The following is a 14272-nucleotide window of genomic DNA, read 5'->3' as shown; positions in this document are numbered from 1 at the left end:
AGTGCTTTGAAAAGAACATCCTGGATCATAAATTACTTTTAGTAAAAGCCTAATACCTAATTTGGCTTGTTGAGAACTTAATTGAAAACTGTATGTAAAGTAATTGAATATGTTTATTGTGAGATTTTAATCTTCCTTTTTATTCTTTAATGAAGAATAATTGTATAGCAACAGAAAACACAGTCAATATCTAAAGTCATTGATTCCTTTCTTGCTCAAGCAAGATCATTCTCATTAAACAAAAACAGTGTAGAGAAATAGTTGCCATTAAAGGATCATCTCCTTGGGGCATATTGAAAATCACTCTGAGCCTCATATGGATGCCATGCTTCTAAAAAGTGAGCTCTTTTCATTTAGCTTTACAGTGGTACTATCAAAATTGTTCAGATTAATGAAGAAAATAAAACAGTGCTTATATGCCCACTGAAAGGAAACTGAGTTGCATGAGTTAAACTTCCAGCCTCTTATTAGCTCAGAAGGTCAATTTTTAAAACCTTTTCTATGGTTTTAACAAAAGTCATTGGCTACAGAGCAGACTTTTTAAAGAAAATGGCTTATAAACAAATTATATCTATCCCAAAGCTCGAAATCTATATACATTCATAAATCAGTTAATAATAATGCCCATTTTAAAAAGTGTTGATTTCTCTGGATACACAAAGTCCCATGTCAATAGTAGAGTGGTTTGTATTTAGCAACCATTGTTGGGAAAATGATAGAAAAGCTATTTTATCCCTTGAGGTTACTAAGATATAAAAGTATTTTACCCATTGAACAAACTAAATTGTTTTCTGACATAATTACATTGTAATTCAATAAAAACTTTAATTTAAAAGCTTTTTTTTTTTAGTTATTTAGGTATATATCAAAAAGTATATTGTGGATTATTTGTATTCATTGCAAAAACTCTTGCTTAGACCTGTGCTCTGGAGGATTCATTAATTCATCCATTTCTTTATTAACAGATATTTGATGGGCATGTATTGCTGAGAAGTTGGCTTAAAGCTCAACATTCAGAAAATGAAGACCATGGCATCCGGTCCCATCACTTCATGGGAAATAGATGGGGAAACAGTGGAAACAGTGTCAGACTTTATGTTTTTGGGCTCCAAAATCACTGCAGATGGTGACTGCAGCCATGAAATTAAAAGGCACTTACTCCTTGGAAGGAAAGTTATGACCAACCTAGATAGCATATTCAAAAGCAGAGACATTACTTTGCCAACAAAGGTCCATCTAGTCAAGGCTATGGTTTTTCCTGTGGTCATGTATGGATGTGAGAGAGTTGGACTGTGAAGAAAGCTGAATGCCGAAGAATTGATGGTTTTGAACTGTGGTGTTAGAGAAGACTCTTGAGAGTCCCTTGGACTGCAAGGAGATCCAACCAGTCCATCCTAAAGGAGATCAGTCCTGAATATTCATTGGAGGGACTGATGTTGAAGCTGAAACTCCAATACTTTGGCCACCTGATGTGAAGAACTGACTCATTGGAAAAGACTCATTCCAAGACTCATTGGAAAGGACCCTGAATCTGGGAAGATTGAGGGCAGGAGGAGAAGGGGACAACAGAGGATGAGATGATTGGATGGCATCACCGACTTGATGGATATGAGTTTGAGTAAATTCTGGGAGTTGGTGATGAACAGGAAAGCTTGGCGTGCTGCAGTCCATGGGGTCACAAGAGTCGGACACAACTGAGAGATTGAACTGAACTAAATAATGAGACAAACGCAAACTGAAGGGCAAACTACAAAAAAATTCTTGTTTGTGCCAAGTTCATGGAAGGCAAGGAAAGACTGAAGAACTGCTCCAGAGTGAAAGAGACTGAGGAAATATGATAATTAAATGTGATCTGTGGATTAGATTGTAACGAATGAATCAACATTAATTTCCTGATTTTGTATTAAGGTTGTATAATGACTTATAGGAGACAAAAGTCTTACTTGTGGGAAATTCACACTAAAATATTAGGAAGATGGGGCATCAGGTCAGCAACTTATCCTCAAATGGTTCAGAAAAAGAAGCTATTTGTGTTCTATTTATAACTTTTGAGAATGCTTGAGATTATTAAAACAACACAAAATAAGTTTTCACATCAGTAATCCTCACGAGCACTTCTCTTTCCTTGGTACCCAATGGACACCACACATTCAACCTTGGGCCAGAGAGGATAAAATTAATATGCTCTCTCTTTCCTAGATTTTTTATTTTGGGTTGATATAAGTTTCAGCCATTATAAATCATATAGCATAGAATTTGGAGAAATACTCCATCACACTATTTACAAGTCAGAAGAATAAAAGTTTCCCTGAGCTAATCAAAGGTTGTCATTGAAAGGGAAGGTCAGTAAGATACTTTTCCTCATATGCTCCAGCCTTTTCAGGATTTAAGATGTAGGGAATTTTCCTGAAATCTTGTGTTAAAGACATTCAAATGCTATGCAAATTGCAGTGATTAAAAAATAATAATAGGTCACCTAAATCTCAATCCTCTAAAAAAAACAACTGTGTATTCTACAAAGTATTTGCAAGAATCAACATAATTTGGGTTCAAAAATTAGTTGCAGCTACTGTGTGGTTGTGAGAGCTGGACCATAAAGAAGGCAGAACACCAAAGAATTGATGCCTTTGAACTGTGATGATGGAGAAGAGTCCTGAAAGTCCCTTGGACAGAAAGGAGATCAAACCAGTCAATCTTTTTTTTGTTTTGTTTTGTTCATTAAGCATTAGCTTTTATTAGCATAATTCAACCTCTTCATTTCTTTGAAGATCTCAAAATGCCTCCACAAAATCTTTCCTAACTAACTGTACAACTTGCAAACCAGTCAATCTTAAAGGAGATCAACCCTGATTATTCACTAGAAGGACTGATGCTGAAGCTGCTGCTAAGTCACTTCAGTCGTGTCCCACTCTGTGTGACCCCATAGATGTCAGCCCACGAGGCTCCCCTGTCCCTGGGATTCTCCAAGCAAGAACACTGGAGTGGGTTGCCATTTCCTTCTCCAATGCAGGAAAGTGAAAAGTGAGAGTGAAGTCGCTCAGTCATGTCTGACTCTTAGCGACCCCATGGACTGCAGCCCACCAGGCTCCTCCATCCATGGGATTTTCCAGGCAAGAGTACTGGAGTGGGGTGCCATTGCCTTCTCCAATGCTGAAGCTGAAGCTCCAGTATTTTGGTTATCTGATATAAACAGGCAACTCGTTGGAAAAGTCCCTGATTCTGGGAAAGATTGAGGACAGAAGGAGAAGAGGGCATCAGAGGATGAGAGGGCTGGACAGCATCACTGATGCAATGAGCATGAACTTGGGCAAACTCTGGGAGATAGTGAGGGACCCGGAGGCCTGGTGTGCTGAAGTCCATGGTGTGGCAGAGTCGGACACGACTGGGCAACTGAAAAACAACAACTGTTATCAAAATAAGGCATGAATATCTCTATGACATAAGCCAAAATATTTGCTTTCAGTATGATTTTTGCTCTTATAGCTAAAGAGTTATACTTTAATAGTATCTTCTCAGTCTACTTCCCACAGGAAGTTACTCCGAAATATATCCCTTTTAATAAAAAAAAACAAAACAACCCTGAGAATCTAGCACAGTTTCAAAAGCCATATGAAACTGTTATTATTTCATTTTCTTTTTTTTCTCAACCCCACCCCCTTTTTAAAAATAAATTAAGCTTCAAACTCAAGTAACAAAGCTTTGAAAAGCAGATACAAGTTGTTACTTTTGGCTGCCATCTAGTGTTAAAATAAAGAACATGTTTGTCTTTTCCTTTTGAAAAATTCTGTATTGATACTATTTTCAAAATGACAGAAGTTAAAAGCTGATACTATAATTAAAATATTTTTAAAATAAAAGTTAAATATATTTAAGGTGTATAACATGCAATTTGATATACATATACATAGTGAAATGATTACTATAATCAAGCTAGTATTAATAGCATAGTTATCATGTTTTGTGTGTGACAAATACACCTGAAATTTATACTCAGTGTATTTCCACTGTTTAATACAGTACTAAGTATAGTCATCATACTTGAACCTTGGATCTCTAAACTTATTCATACTCACAAAACTGCAAATATGTACCCTCTGACCAACATTTCTATTTTCCCCACCATCCTAGTCCCTGTAAATGTACACACATATAAATATATATATATATGATACATCTTTATCCATTCATATGTTGATGAACACTTAGGTTGTTTTATATCTTGGCTGTCACTGAATAATGCTGCAATGAGCATGGGAGAACAAATACCTCAAGATCTTGCTTTCAGTTTCTTTAGATATTAAAAATCAGTAATTATATTGCTACATCCATAGTTCCATTTTTATTTTTGAGGAAACTGCATTCTATTTTCCATAGTGGATATGTCAATTTGCATTCCCTTCAACAATGCACAAGAGTTCTTTTTTTCTCAACATCCTTAACATTTGTTATTCTTTTTTTATGAAAGCCATTCTAACAATGTGAGGCAATATTTAATTATGGTTTTAGTTGCATTTCCCTGATAATTAATGATGTTGAGAATTTTTCATATACCTGTTAGTCATTTGTATGTCTCCTTTGGAAAAATATCTATTCACTTCTTCTGTGCATTTTTTAATTGAATTGTTTGACTTTTTGCTATTGAGCTGTGTGAGTACTTTGTAAATTTTGGATATTAACCCCATATTATATAAATATATGCAAATATTTTCTTCATCCTGAAAGTTTTCATCTTATTGCTTTTTTTTCCCCTCAGAACAGAAGCTTTCTGGTTTCGATGAAGTCCCACTTGTTTATTTTTGCTTTTATTGCCTTTGCCTTTGGTGACAAACCCAAAAAAATCTTTGCCAAGACCTCTGTCAAGCATCTTGCTCCTTATGTTTTCTTCTAAAAGTTTTACAGTTTCAGATCTTGAATCTGTCTTTAATTCATTTTGAGTTTATTTTTGCATATGGTACAATATAGGCGTCCCATTTCATTCTTTTGCATGTGGTTTTTTCAGTTTTCCCAATAGCATTTATTGAGGAGACTATGCTTTCTCCATTGTATATTCTTGGCACCTTTTCATAAAGTAATTGACTATATATGCACTGGTTTAATGGGGTCTCTTTATTCTCTTCCATTGATCTATGTGTCTGTTTTTACATCCTTATTACAGAGGGCGTACTTTTTGATTTCTATTTCTTTTCCAATGTGTCTCGTGTTGAAGCCTCCATCAGGTACAGTTTGACATTGGGGCCCAGCTATCTCTGGAAGTTCCATTCAACATGTATATCCCTTCGGGAAATAGAACTTACTCATTTTTCTGAGTTTTATTTTGGTAATGCCTGGCATTCTGGTTCTATCACAGAAATGGAACAATGGTCAGCCATGACCAAGACCAAAATCCTTTTCAGGTTCCCTGGCCAAGGCCCGGTTTCTGGTATCTATAGATGCTCTTTGGCCTTCTGAGATTTTGCAGCTTTATTCAAGTGAATCCATCATTGCCACGCCCCTTTACCATAGGCTTTTTGTTGCTACCTGTTTTCAAAGTGCTTTAGCCACTACTATTCCAAGCAGGGGGCTTCCCTCATAGCTCAGCTGGAAAAGTGTCTGCCTGCAATGTAGGAGATCCCAGTTTGATTCCTGGGTCAGGAAGATACGCTGGAGAAGGAATAGGCAACCCACTCCAGTATTCTTGAGCTTCCCTTGTGGCTCAGCTAGTAAAGCATCTGCTTGCAATGTGGGAGACCTGGGTTTAGTCCCTGGGTTGGGAAGATCACCTGGAGAAGGAAAAGGCTACCCATTCCAGTATTCTGGCCTGGAGAATAGTCCATTCCAGTATTCTGGAATACTACCCATTCCAGTATTCTGGCCTGGAGAATAGTCGATATAGTTCATAGGGTCGCAAAGAGTGGGACACCACTGAGCGACTTTCACTTTCACTTTTCATTCCAAGCAGAGTTTCCTTGTTCCCATCAGCCCCAGTTGGTATGAGAGTCCTTGGTCTAAGCCTTATTTCGTTAGAGAGTAAGTGGGCAAAATCTACCAAGTCTAAGAAATGGCAGTTTCACAAACGTTCACCTCACTGACCTCACACTCAAGAGCTGCTGACCGAAGAGGTTTTATCTGGGAGAAATAGCAATAACCTCAGATATGCAGATGACACCACCCTTATGGCAGAAAGTGAAGAGGAACTAAAAAGCCTCTTGATGAACGTGAAAGTGGAGAGTGAAAAAGTTGGCTTAAAGCTCAACATTCAGAAAACGAAGATCATGGCATCTGGTCCCATCACTTCATGACAAATAGATGGGGAAACAGTGGAAACAGTGTCAGACTTTATTTTGGGGGGCTCCAAAATCACTGCAGATGGTGACTGCAGCCATGAAATTAAAAGACGCTTACTCCTTGGAAGGAAATTTATGACCAACCTAGATAGCATATTAAAAAGCAGAGATATTACTTTGCCAACAAACGTCCGTCTAGTCAAGGCTATGGTTTTTCCAGTGGTCATGTATGGATGTGAGAGTTGGACTGTGAAGAAAGCTGAGCACCAAAGAATTGATGTTTTTGAATTGTAGTATTGGAGAAGACTCTTGAGAGTCCCTTGGACTACAAGGAGGTCCAACCAGTCCATCCTAAAGAGATCAGTCCTGTGTGTTCATTGCAAGGACTGACGTTGAAGCTGAAACTCCAGTACTTTGGCCATCTCATGCGAAGAGTTGACTCATTGGAAAAGACCCTGATGCTGGGAGGGATTGAGGACAGGAGGAGAAGGGGATGACAGAGGATGAGATGGCTGGATGGCATCACCGACTCGATGGACATGAGTTTGAGTGAACTCCGGGAGTTGGTGATGGACAGGAAGGCCTGATGTGCTGCGTTTCATGGGGTCGCAAAGAGTCGGACGCGACTGAGCAACTGAACTGAACTGAACTGAAGTCCTTCAGAAGAACTGCCATATTAATCTTGGAGTGCAGCTTTAATGGCAGTCCCACTAAGACGGATTTGGGAGAGTTTTGGGGATTTTCAGCACTCTTTGAATCAATCCACAGAAAATTCATTTCATTAAAAAAAAAAAAAATTGCCATTATCCATGGGTTCAAAATCTGGTAGATACTGATCATGAGCCAATCTGGAAGTTATGCAGTTCAGGGAAATGCCTTTGTCTTATCAAAAAGGAAAAAATACATATATATTCTTTTTGTATTTTCCTGGAAGTTGTATTTACTTTTTTAATCACTATAGTAATGAAAAAAATAATTTACAATTGAATCACTCTGAACTTCCCTGGTGGTCCAGTGGTTAAGACTGTGTTTCTACTGAAGGGGGCATGGATTTGATCCCTGGTCCCCCTGGTTCTCTCAGTTGAGTCTGACTCTTTACAACCCCATGGACTATAATCTGCCAGGCTCCTCTGTCCATGGGATTTTCCAGGCAAGAATACGGGAGTGGGTTGCCATTTCCTTCTCCAGGGGATCTTCCTGACCCAGGGATCGAACCCGGGTCTCCTGCATTGCAGGCAAGCTCTTTACCATCTGAGCCACCAGGAAAAGTCTTCCCCTGGTTGGGGAAGTTCCATATGCCGCGTGGTGTAGCAAGAAAAAACACAATTGAACAACACTGAGGTTAAGTATTTCCAAAATATAGGAGTATTTTTCCAGTTCATAATGTCATAATTGACAATGCTCCCTTTTAAACTGACCCTATTTGTGGTAGTTCAGTGGTTCTCAATTCTTGCAGACCCAATGTCTTAATTTTATTGCAAATATTTGGCAATACTTTTACCATTCTAAAATAAAATTCACTGATAATACAACCCATAATACAATCCATATATATATATATATATATATATATATATATACTGTTCTAACTGTAACATAAATGAGCAATGAAAGAGAAAGTTATTTGTAATAAAATATATGTATTGCAGTGTGTAAGTGCTCAGACATGATCTCAAAGGAGACAAATGAGGCAGTCTGATGTTGGCACCTGTGTTTAATATCTACCTGAATACAACCACAAATATTGTTTACAGGTGTGTGTGTTGTATATTAATGTCATAGATGGTATTGCCATTGACAATATGATTTTCCAAAGGTATGAACAACTCTTGATAAAGTTCTGAGGAAAACAGAATAAAATCTTTCCTCAATATCCATGGTAGCTACGCTTCTGGAAATTTTTAAAAATTAACATCATACCATCCCACAAATACTATGTGTTTATGTAAAGTGAATAAAACCTAAGTAACTGCTCTGATTATTATGATCATGTGTCTTATTTCACGAATGCCTTGAAGAACACTCTAATACGGGTAAGGCCTGATGATTCTCTTTTTAGTATTTCTTTCTTTGGCTGTACTGGGTCTTAGTTGTGGCATGTGGAATCTAACTTGGGCCCCCTGTGTGAGGAGCATGGCATCTTAGCCACTGGACCGTCAGGGTAGTCTTCACGGACTCGATAATTTTTAAATGTGTGCAAGGCAAGGTGTGCAAGGCTGCACACCTTGATAATTTTTCATTGTGTGCAAGGCTGGCCTCTAATCCCAGTCATCAAATGCCAGTAGTACTCTTTTATAATTGTGATATCCAAAAGTAGCCTGAGAGGCCAATGCCACTCCTACTCCTGCATGAGATTCACTTTCAAAGCAATTAAAGACAAAGAACCGACAGATTGAAATTTTTGTTTATTTTGTAAATATTAATGAATAAGATATTTTATACATTGTATTTTTATATTTGGGATAGCATTTCTTATATGTCTGTAAAACAGGCTCTTTATTATAATATATGATAATACAGAGAAAAGCATAATTGCCTGAGCTTAACATCTTTAAAGACTGAAAGAGACTATAATATTAATACAATCTACAAGCTAACAAGACATTATGATAGTAAGACATGGATATACAAGGAGAGAAACAATGTAATTCTCATAAATAATTTTTTAAATAATTATAACTTAAAAAGAAAAAAACATGGATAAGAGAAAATTTAAATCAGGAAAAAAATTTGAATAAGTCACCTATGCAGTATGCTGTCACTTTTCTTCCTCAAAATTAATTTCTATGACTCAGCAGTTTCGGTAATCATAAAACTCACAAGGATATCTCTTATTCATTTGATGAATTTGTGGATGCATATGGTATAACACGGAGAAGGCAATGGCACCCCACTCCAGTACTCTTGCCTGGAAAATCCCACGGACAGAGGAGCCTGATAGGCTGCAGTCCATGGGGTCGCTAGGAGTCAGACACGACTGATCGACTTCACTTTCACTTTTCACTTTCATGCATTGGAGAAGGAAATGGCAACCCACTCCAGTGTTCTTGCCTGGAGAATCCCAGAGATGGGGGAGCCTGATGGGCTGCCGTCAATGGGCTCGCACAGAGTCGGACATGACTGAAGTGACTTAGCAGCAGCAGGGTATAACAAATAAAGAAAAATCTTTAAATCCTAAACATTTACCTTGCTGGGAGAAGAAAAAAATTACATTGATTCACTCATTTCTTCTCTTCGTACCAAGAATCACTTCAGGTTTTGAAGAATCAGATAGGAAACAGGATCAGTTCTTTGCTAAGTTTCAAGATGATGAAACTTTGAAGGAAATAGTAGAAATGTGAGCATGAGGGAAAAAAATCCATAGTCCTATGTTTCAATTTAGCAGTCTAATCTCATAATCTAGCTTAATGGTTTTTCTATATATTTCTCAGAAGTTCTCTTTTTAGAATATTGTTTTCATTTATTTAAAGACACATAACTAAGGGAGGAAGGAAACTCTAAAATTTCAGTATAACTTTCTGTCTCCAAGGAAAATCTAAATTGTGGCCCAAGACATCTAGAAATCCTTCAAAAAACCAAAGGGGGAAAATTTAATCACTTCTCTTTTGAACTAATCTTTATGCCTAGCAGCATATTGGTCAGGGTTATTCTCTAAGTTACAGTTTCACCATTATTTAGATATATTCAGTAAGCTTTTAAATGATTTTTGGAGATATTGAGGAAAGTGATCTCATCCTTACAATTTATCTTTCAAAAGACAAATCTAGGTACCTTGTTTAGTCAGAAAGAGTTTTGTTTCTCTTGATGTCTAGATTAGTGACTTCCCATCAAAGTTTTGATAATCTAAAATAAGTTTTTTGTTGTTTTTTATTTCATAGTATTCTCCTCCTCATCTGTTTGTGTGTGTGTGTGTGCGTGTGTGTGTGAGGGTGTGAGTTGTATGGTCATCTCCTCTGGCTAGCCAAGTGAAGTTTGAGTCTTTTATGTAGAATCATGATTATGATTAACTTACCTAAGTTCAAGTGGAATGAAAAGAATTAGAGGGCTGAGTCCAGTCCAAAACCTAAGGAAAGGCCATGTTTCAAACTGAGGAAATGAAAATAAGGTAGTAAAACTCAGAAACCACTGGACCCATGGTACCTGGATGGGCCAAGTAGACATTTTATATTGGAAAATCATGCAGTACTGCAGCTCCAGGTAGATTGAACATCACTAGTCTTCGTATATGTATCGTTCAAAGATGAGAAGAATTACACAAAGGCTGAAATGAGTGCTCTGACATTTTACAGTCCTTTTGTTTGGCTGCATCAAGACACAGTTTTAATCGAGTAAAGAAATAGCCATTCCTGTTTTTACTGTCAATATTAAGGAGGTAATGTTGAATACTGTAGTCTGTGGCTAACGGCACAGAAGACAATTCCATATGTCGATTATCTTTTGCCTAAACCAGTGGCTTCCCCCAAAAACAAAAAGCAGCAAATCAAAGCAGCTAATTGCTGTTACACTCAAGAAGATTTCATTATAAAATGCAACATTGTAGTTACAGTCTCTTGAGTGTGCCACTGTGTACAAGTAATAAATTCGAAAGCACTGGTAGGGAAGGAAGCAAATAAGAATGACTCCTATAAAAAGCAGATTTTTCACCTGAGCCCAGAACTCTTGATGGGATAGTAAGGAGTGTCCAAGCTTCCGTGCCATCAACACGATGATGGTGATCTGGAGGACCAGGAGAATCACTGCGATGATTATGACAACAGCGACTATCAAATAATTGATGGCTTGCACATATGCATGAGTAAGTTCTTTGTGGAATTTGAAACAGTGGTGGCTGTCATAGCCCTCATGAATGCCATACTGAGAAACAACCAGAGGTACCACAATGACAATCACCAGCAGCCACATGGCGGTACTGGCAGCCACAGCATGTAGTTTTCTGTAGAATTCCACTTTGTCCTTGTGCTTGAAGAAAATGAGGTACCTGATGACTAGAATCACCATGTAGAACAGGAATGTGAGGTACATGTGGATGTGCAGCATGGCACTCACAAATCTGCAGAAGGACAACCCAAATGTCCAAGTGTGCTTGATGAGGTAGGTCAAGCGAAAAGGCACTGTGAGCAGAAAAACACTGTGGACCACCACCAGATTAATGACTGCTGTGGTGGTCACAGACCGGGTGTTCATTTTCACAAGCAGGAACAAAATGGAGATGATGCCCAACAGCCCTCCAATAAGCACTACGAAGTAGAGCCTGGTTAAATGGGGTGTCAATATGGGGTCATCGCAGGAGGAACTGTTGTGGGCAGCCATGCTTCAGAAGTCACCTGGAAGAGATAAAGCACGAGTGTAACTAACAAGCTTCCAGAATTTTGTTCATATTTTGTTTCCATTAAACTGGCAGTGTGACTTTGTCATTTTTCTGTTTACATGATGTAAACCTTATATGCCTTAAGAATGAGAAATATTATCATATGCATTTCCAGGTACTCTACACTGAAAACACAGTAAGTCATTGATTCTTGACCTTTAGTAGGTTAATGACCACTTCTAGAGGCCCCCAGAGATACGTGTATATCTACACAGTCAAAACTATTTGCATAAAGCTTGATTTCAGACCATTTGAAGTTCATACATAGATACTAGTATTGCAGTAACCACTGGGCAGGGAGGGGGGGGTCGGGGAGGGGAGGATATCCTAAGATGGACAGAAAGCAAAGTGGATGCATTAAGTACACAAAATGTTTTTTTCTTTTATATCATTCTAATTCCTTCCAACTCATCAGCAAATGATCCAAGAATATTTATACTTTATTTCTTTAAGATATGATTTGTTTGGCAAAAAAAAAAAAGACTAAATCAAGGCAGCAGCAAGCAATAGGAGGATTTATCTGAATTTCTCATCACAGTAACATTATCATCTAACAGTGAGAGCTTGACTAAGTTTTTATCATGGGCCCCCCTGAGACCATAGCATGTCTCCCAATTTTCCCATCACACACCCTTAAATTCATAAAAGAACCACTATCAGTTTTCCTCTGGACTTCTGAAATATCCTTTCTCTATATAGTCTTTGTCCCTTCTAATTATTGTGTGTGTGCCCAGTCACTCAGTCATGTCCAGCTCTTTGCCACCCCATAGACTGTTAACCTGCAAGGCTCTTCTACCCATGATATTTTCCAGACAAGAATCAGTCAGTTCAGTCCCTCAGTTGTGCCTGACTCTTTGCGACCCCATGAATCCCAGGACGCAAGGCCTCCCTGTTCATCACCAACTCCTGGAGTTTACCCAAACTCATGTCCATCAAGTCGGTGATACCATCCAGCCATCTTATCCTTTGTCGTCCCCTTCTCCTCCTGCCCCCAATCCCTCCCAGCATCAGAGTCTTTTCCAGTGAGGCAACTCTTCACATGAGGTGTCCAAAGTATTGGAGTTTCAGCTTCAGCATCAGTCCTTTCAATGAATACCCAGGACTGATCTCCTTTAGGATGGACTGGTTGGATCTCCCTGCAGTCCAAGGGACTCTCAAGAGTCTTCTCCAACACCACAGTTCAAAAGCATCAATTCTTTGGTGTTCAGCTTTCTTCACAGTCCAACTCTCACATCCATACATGACCACTGGAAAAACCATAGCCTTGACTAGACGGACCTTTGTTGGCAAAGTAATATCTCTGCTTTTGAATATGCTATCTAGTTTGGTCATAACTTTCCTTCCAAGGAGTAAGCATCTTTTAATTTCATGGCTGCAATCACCATCTGCAGTGATTTTGGAGCCCCAGAAAATAAAGTCTGACACTGTTTCCACTGTTTCCCCATCTATTTGCCATGAAGTGATGAGACCAGATGCCATGATCTTAGTTTTCTGAATGTTGATCTTTAAGCCAACTTTTTCACTCTCCACTTTCACTTTCATCAAGAGGGTCTTTAGTTCCTCTTCACTTTCTGCCATAAGGGTGGTGTCATCTGCATATCTGAGGTTATTGATATTTCTCCTGGCAATCTTGATTCCAGCTTGTTCTTCTTCCAGCCCAGCATTTCTCATTATGTACTCTGTATATAAGTTAAATAATCAGGTTGACAATATGCAGCTTTGACATACTCCTTTTCCTGTTTGGAACCAGTTTGTTGTTCCATGTCCAGTTCTAACTGTTGCTTCCTCACCTGCATATAGGTTTCTCAAGATGCAGGTCAGGTGGTCTGGTATTCCCATTTTTTTAGAATTTTCCAGTTTCTTATGATCCACACAGTCAAAGGCTTTGGCATAGTCAATAAAGCAGAAATAGATGTTTTTCTGGAACTCTCTTGCTTTTTCCATGATCCAGCGGATGTTGGCAATTTGATCTCTGGTTCCTCTGTATTTTCTAAAACCAGCTTGAACATCTGGAAATTCACGGTTCATGTATTGCTGAAGCCTGGCTTGGAGAATTTTAAGCATTACTTTACTAGCATGTGAGATGAGTGTAATTGTGCAATAGTTTGAGCATTCTTTGGCATTGCCTTTCTTTGGGATTGGAATGAAAACTGAACTTTTCCAGTCCTATGGCCACTGCTGAGTTTTCCAAATTTGCTGGCATATTGAGTGCAGCACTTTCACAGCATCATCTTTCAGGATTTGGAATAGCTCCACTGGAATTCCATCACCTCTAGCTTTGTTCATAGTGATGCTTCCTAAGGCCAACTTGAATTCACATTCCAGGATGTCTGGCTCTAGGTCAGTGATCACACCATCATGATTATCTTGGACATGAAGATCTTTTTCGTACAGTTCTTCTATGTATTCTTGCCACCTCTTCTTAATATCTTCTGCTTAGGTCCATACCATTTCTGTCCTTTATCAAACCCATCTTAGCATGAAGTGTTCCCTTGGTATCTCTAATTTTCTTGAAGAGATCTCTAGTCTTTCCCATTCTGTTGTTTTCCTCTATTTCTTTGCATTGATCACTGAGGAAGGCTTTCTTATCTCGTCTTGCTATTCTTTGGAACTCTGCATTCAGATGCTTATATCTTTCTTT

At 38.4% G+C, this 14272-nt stretch overlaps 1 protein-coding gene across 2 annotated transcripts in view; it reads right to left on the bottom strand.

Moving 5' to 3' along the window:
- Positions 1 to 8649: 8649 nt before the first annotated feature.
- GPR141 (G protein-coupled receptor 141) overlaps positions 8650 to 14272 on the bottom strand; it is a 68866-nt gene continuing 63243 nt past the window's right edge. For both annotated transcript variants that reach the window (XM_086398492.1, XM_086398494.1), the window contains one exon: positions 8650 to 11587. In XM_086398492.1, the coding sequence (XP_086254618.1) occupies positions 10662 to 11573 (912 nt within the window). In that variant the 5' untranslated portion in view covers positions 11574 to 11587 and the 3' untranslated portion in view covers positions 8650 to 10661. The remainder of the gene's footprint in view (positions 11588 to 14272) is intronic.

The sequence above is a fragment of the Bos grunniens genome, chromosome 4, assembly GCF_055505025.1.
Source record: "Bos grunniens cultivar Pamir isolate PY7600 chromosome 4, Bosgru_T2T1.0, whole genome shotgun sequence".
Lineage (NCBI taxonomy): Eukaryota > Metazoa > Chordata > Mammalia > Artiodactyla > Bovidae > Bos > Bos grunniens.
Note: the sequence above shows the minus strand (reverse complement) of the source record. Positions and strands in the feature narration are given on the sequence as shown.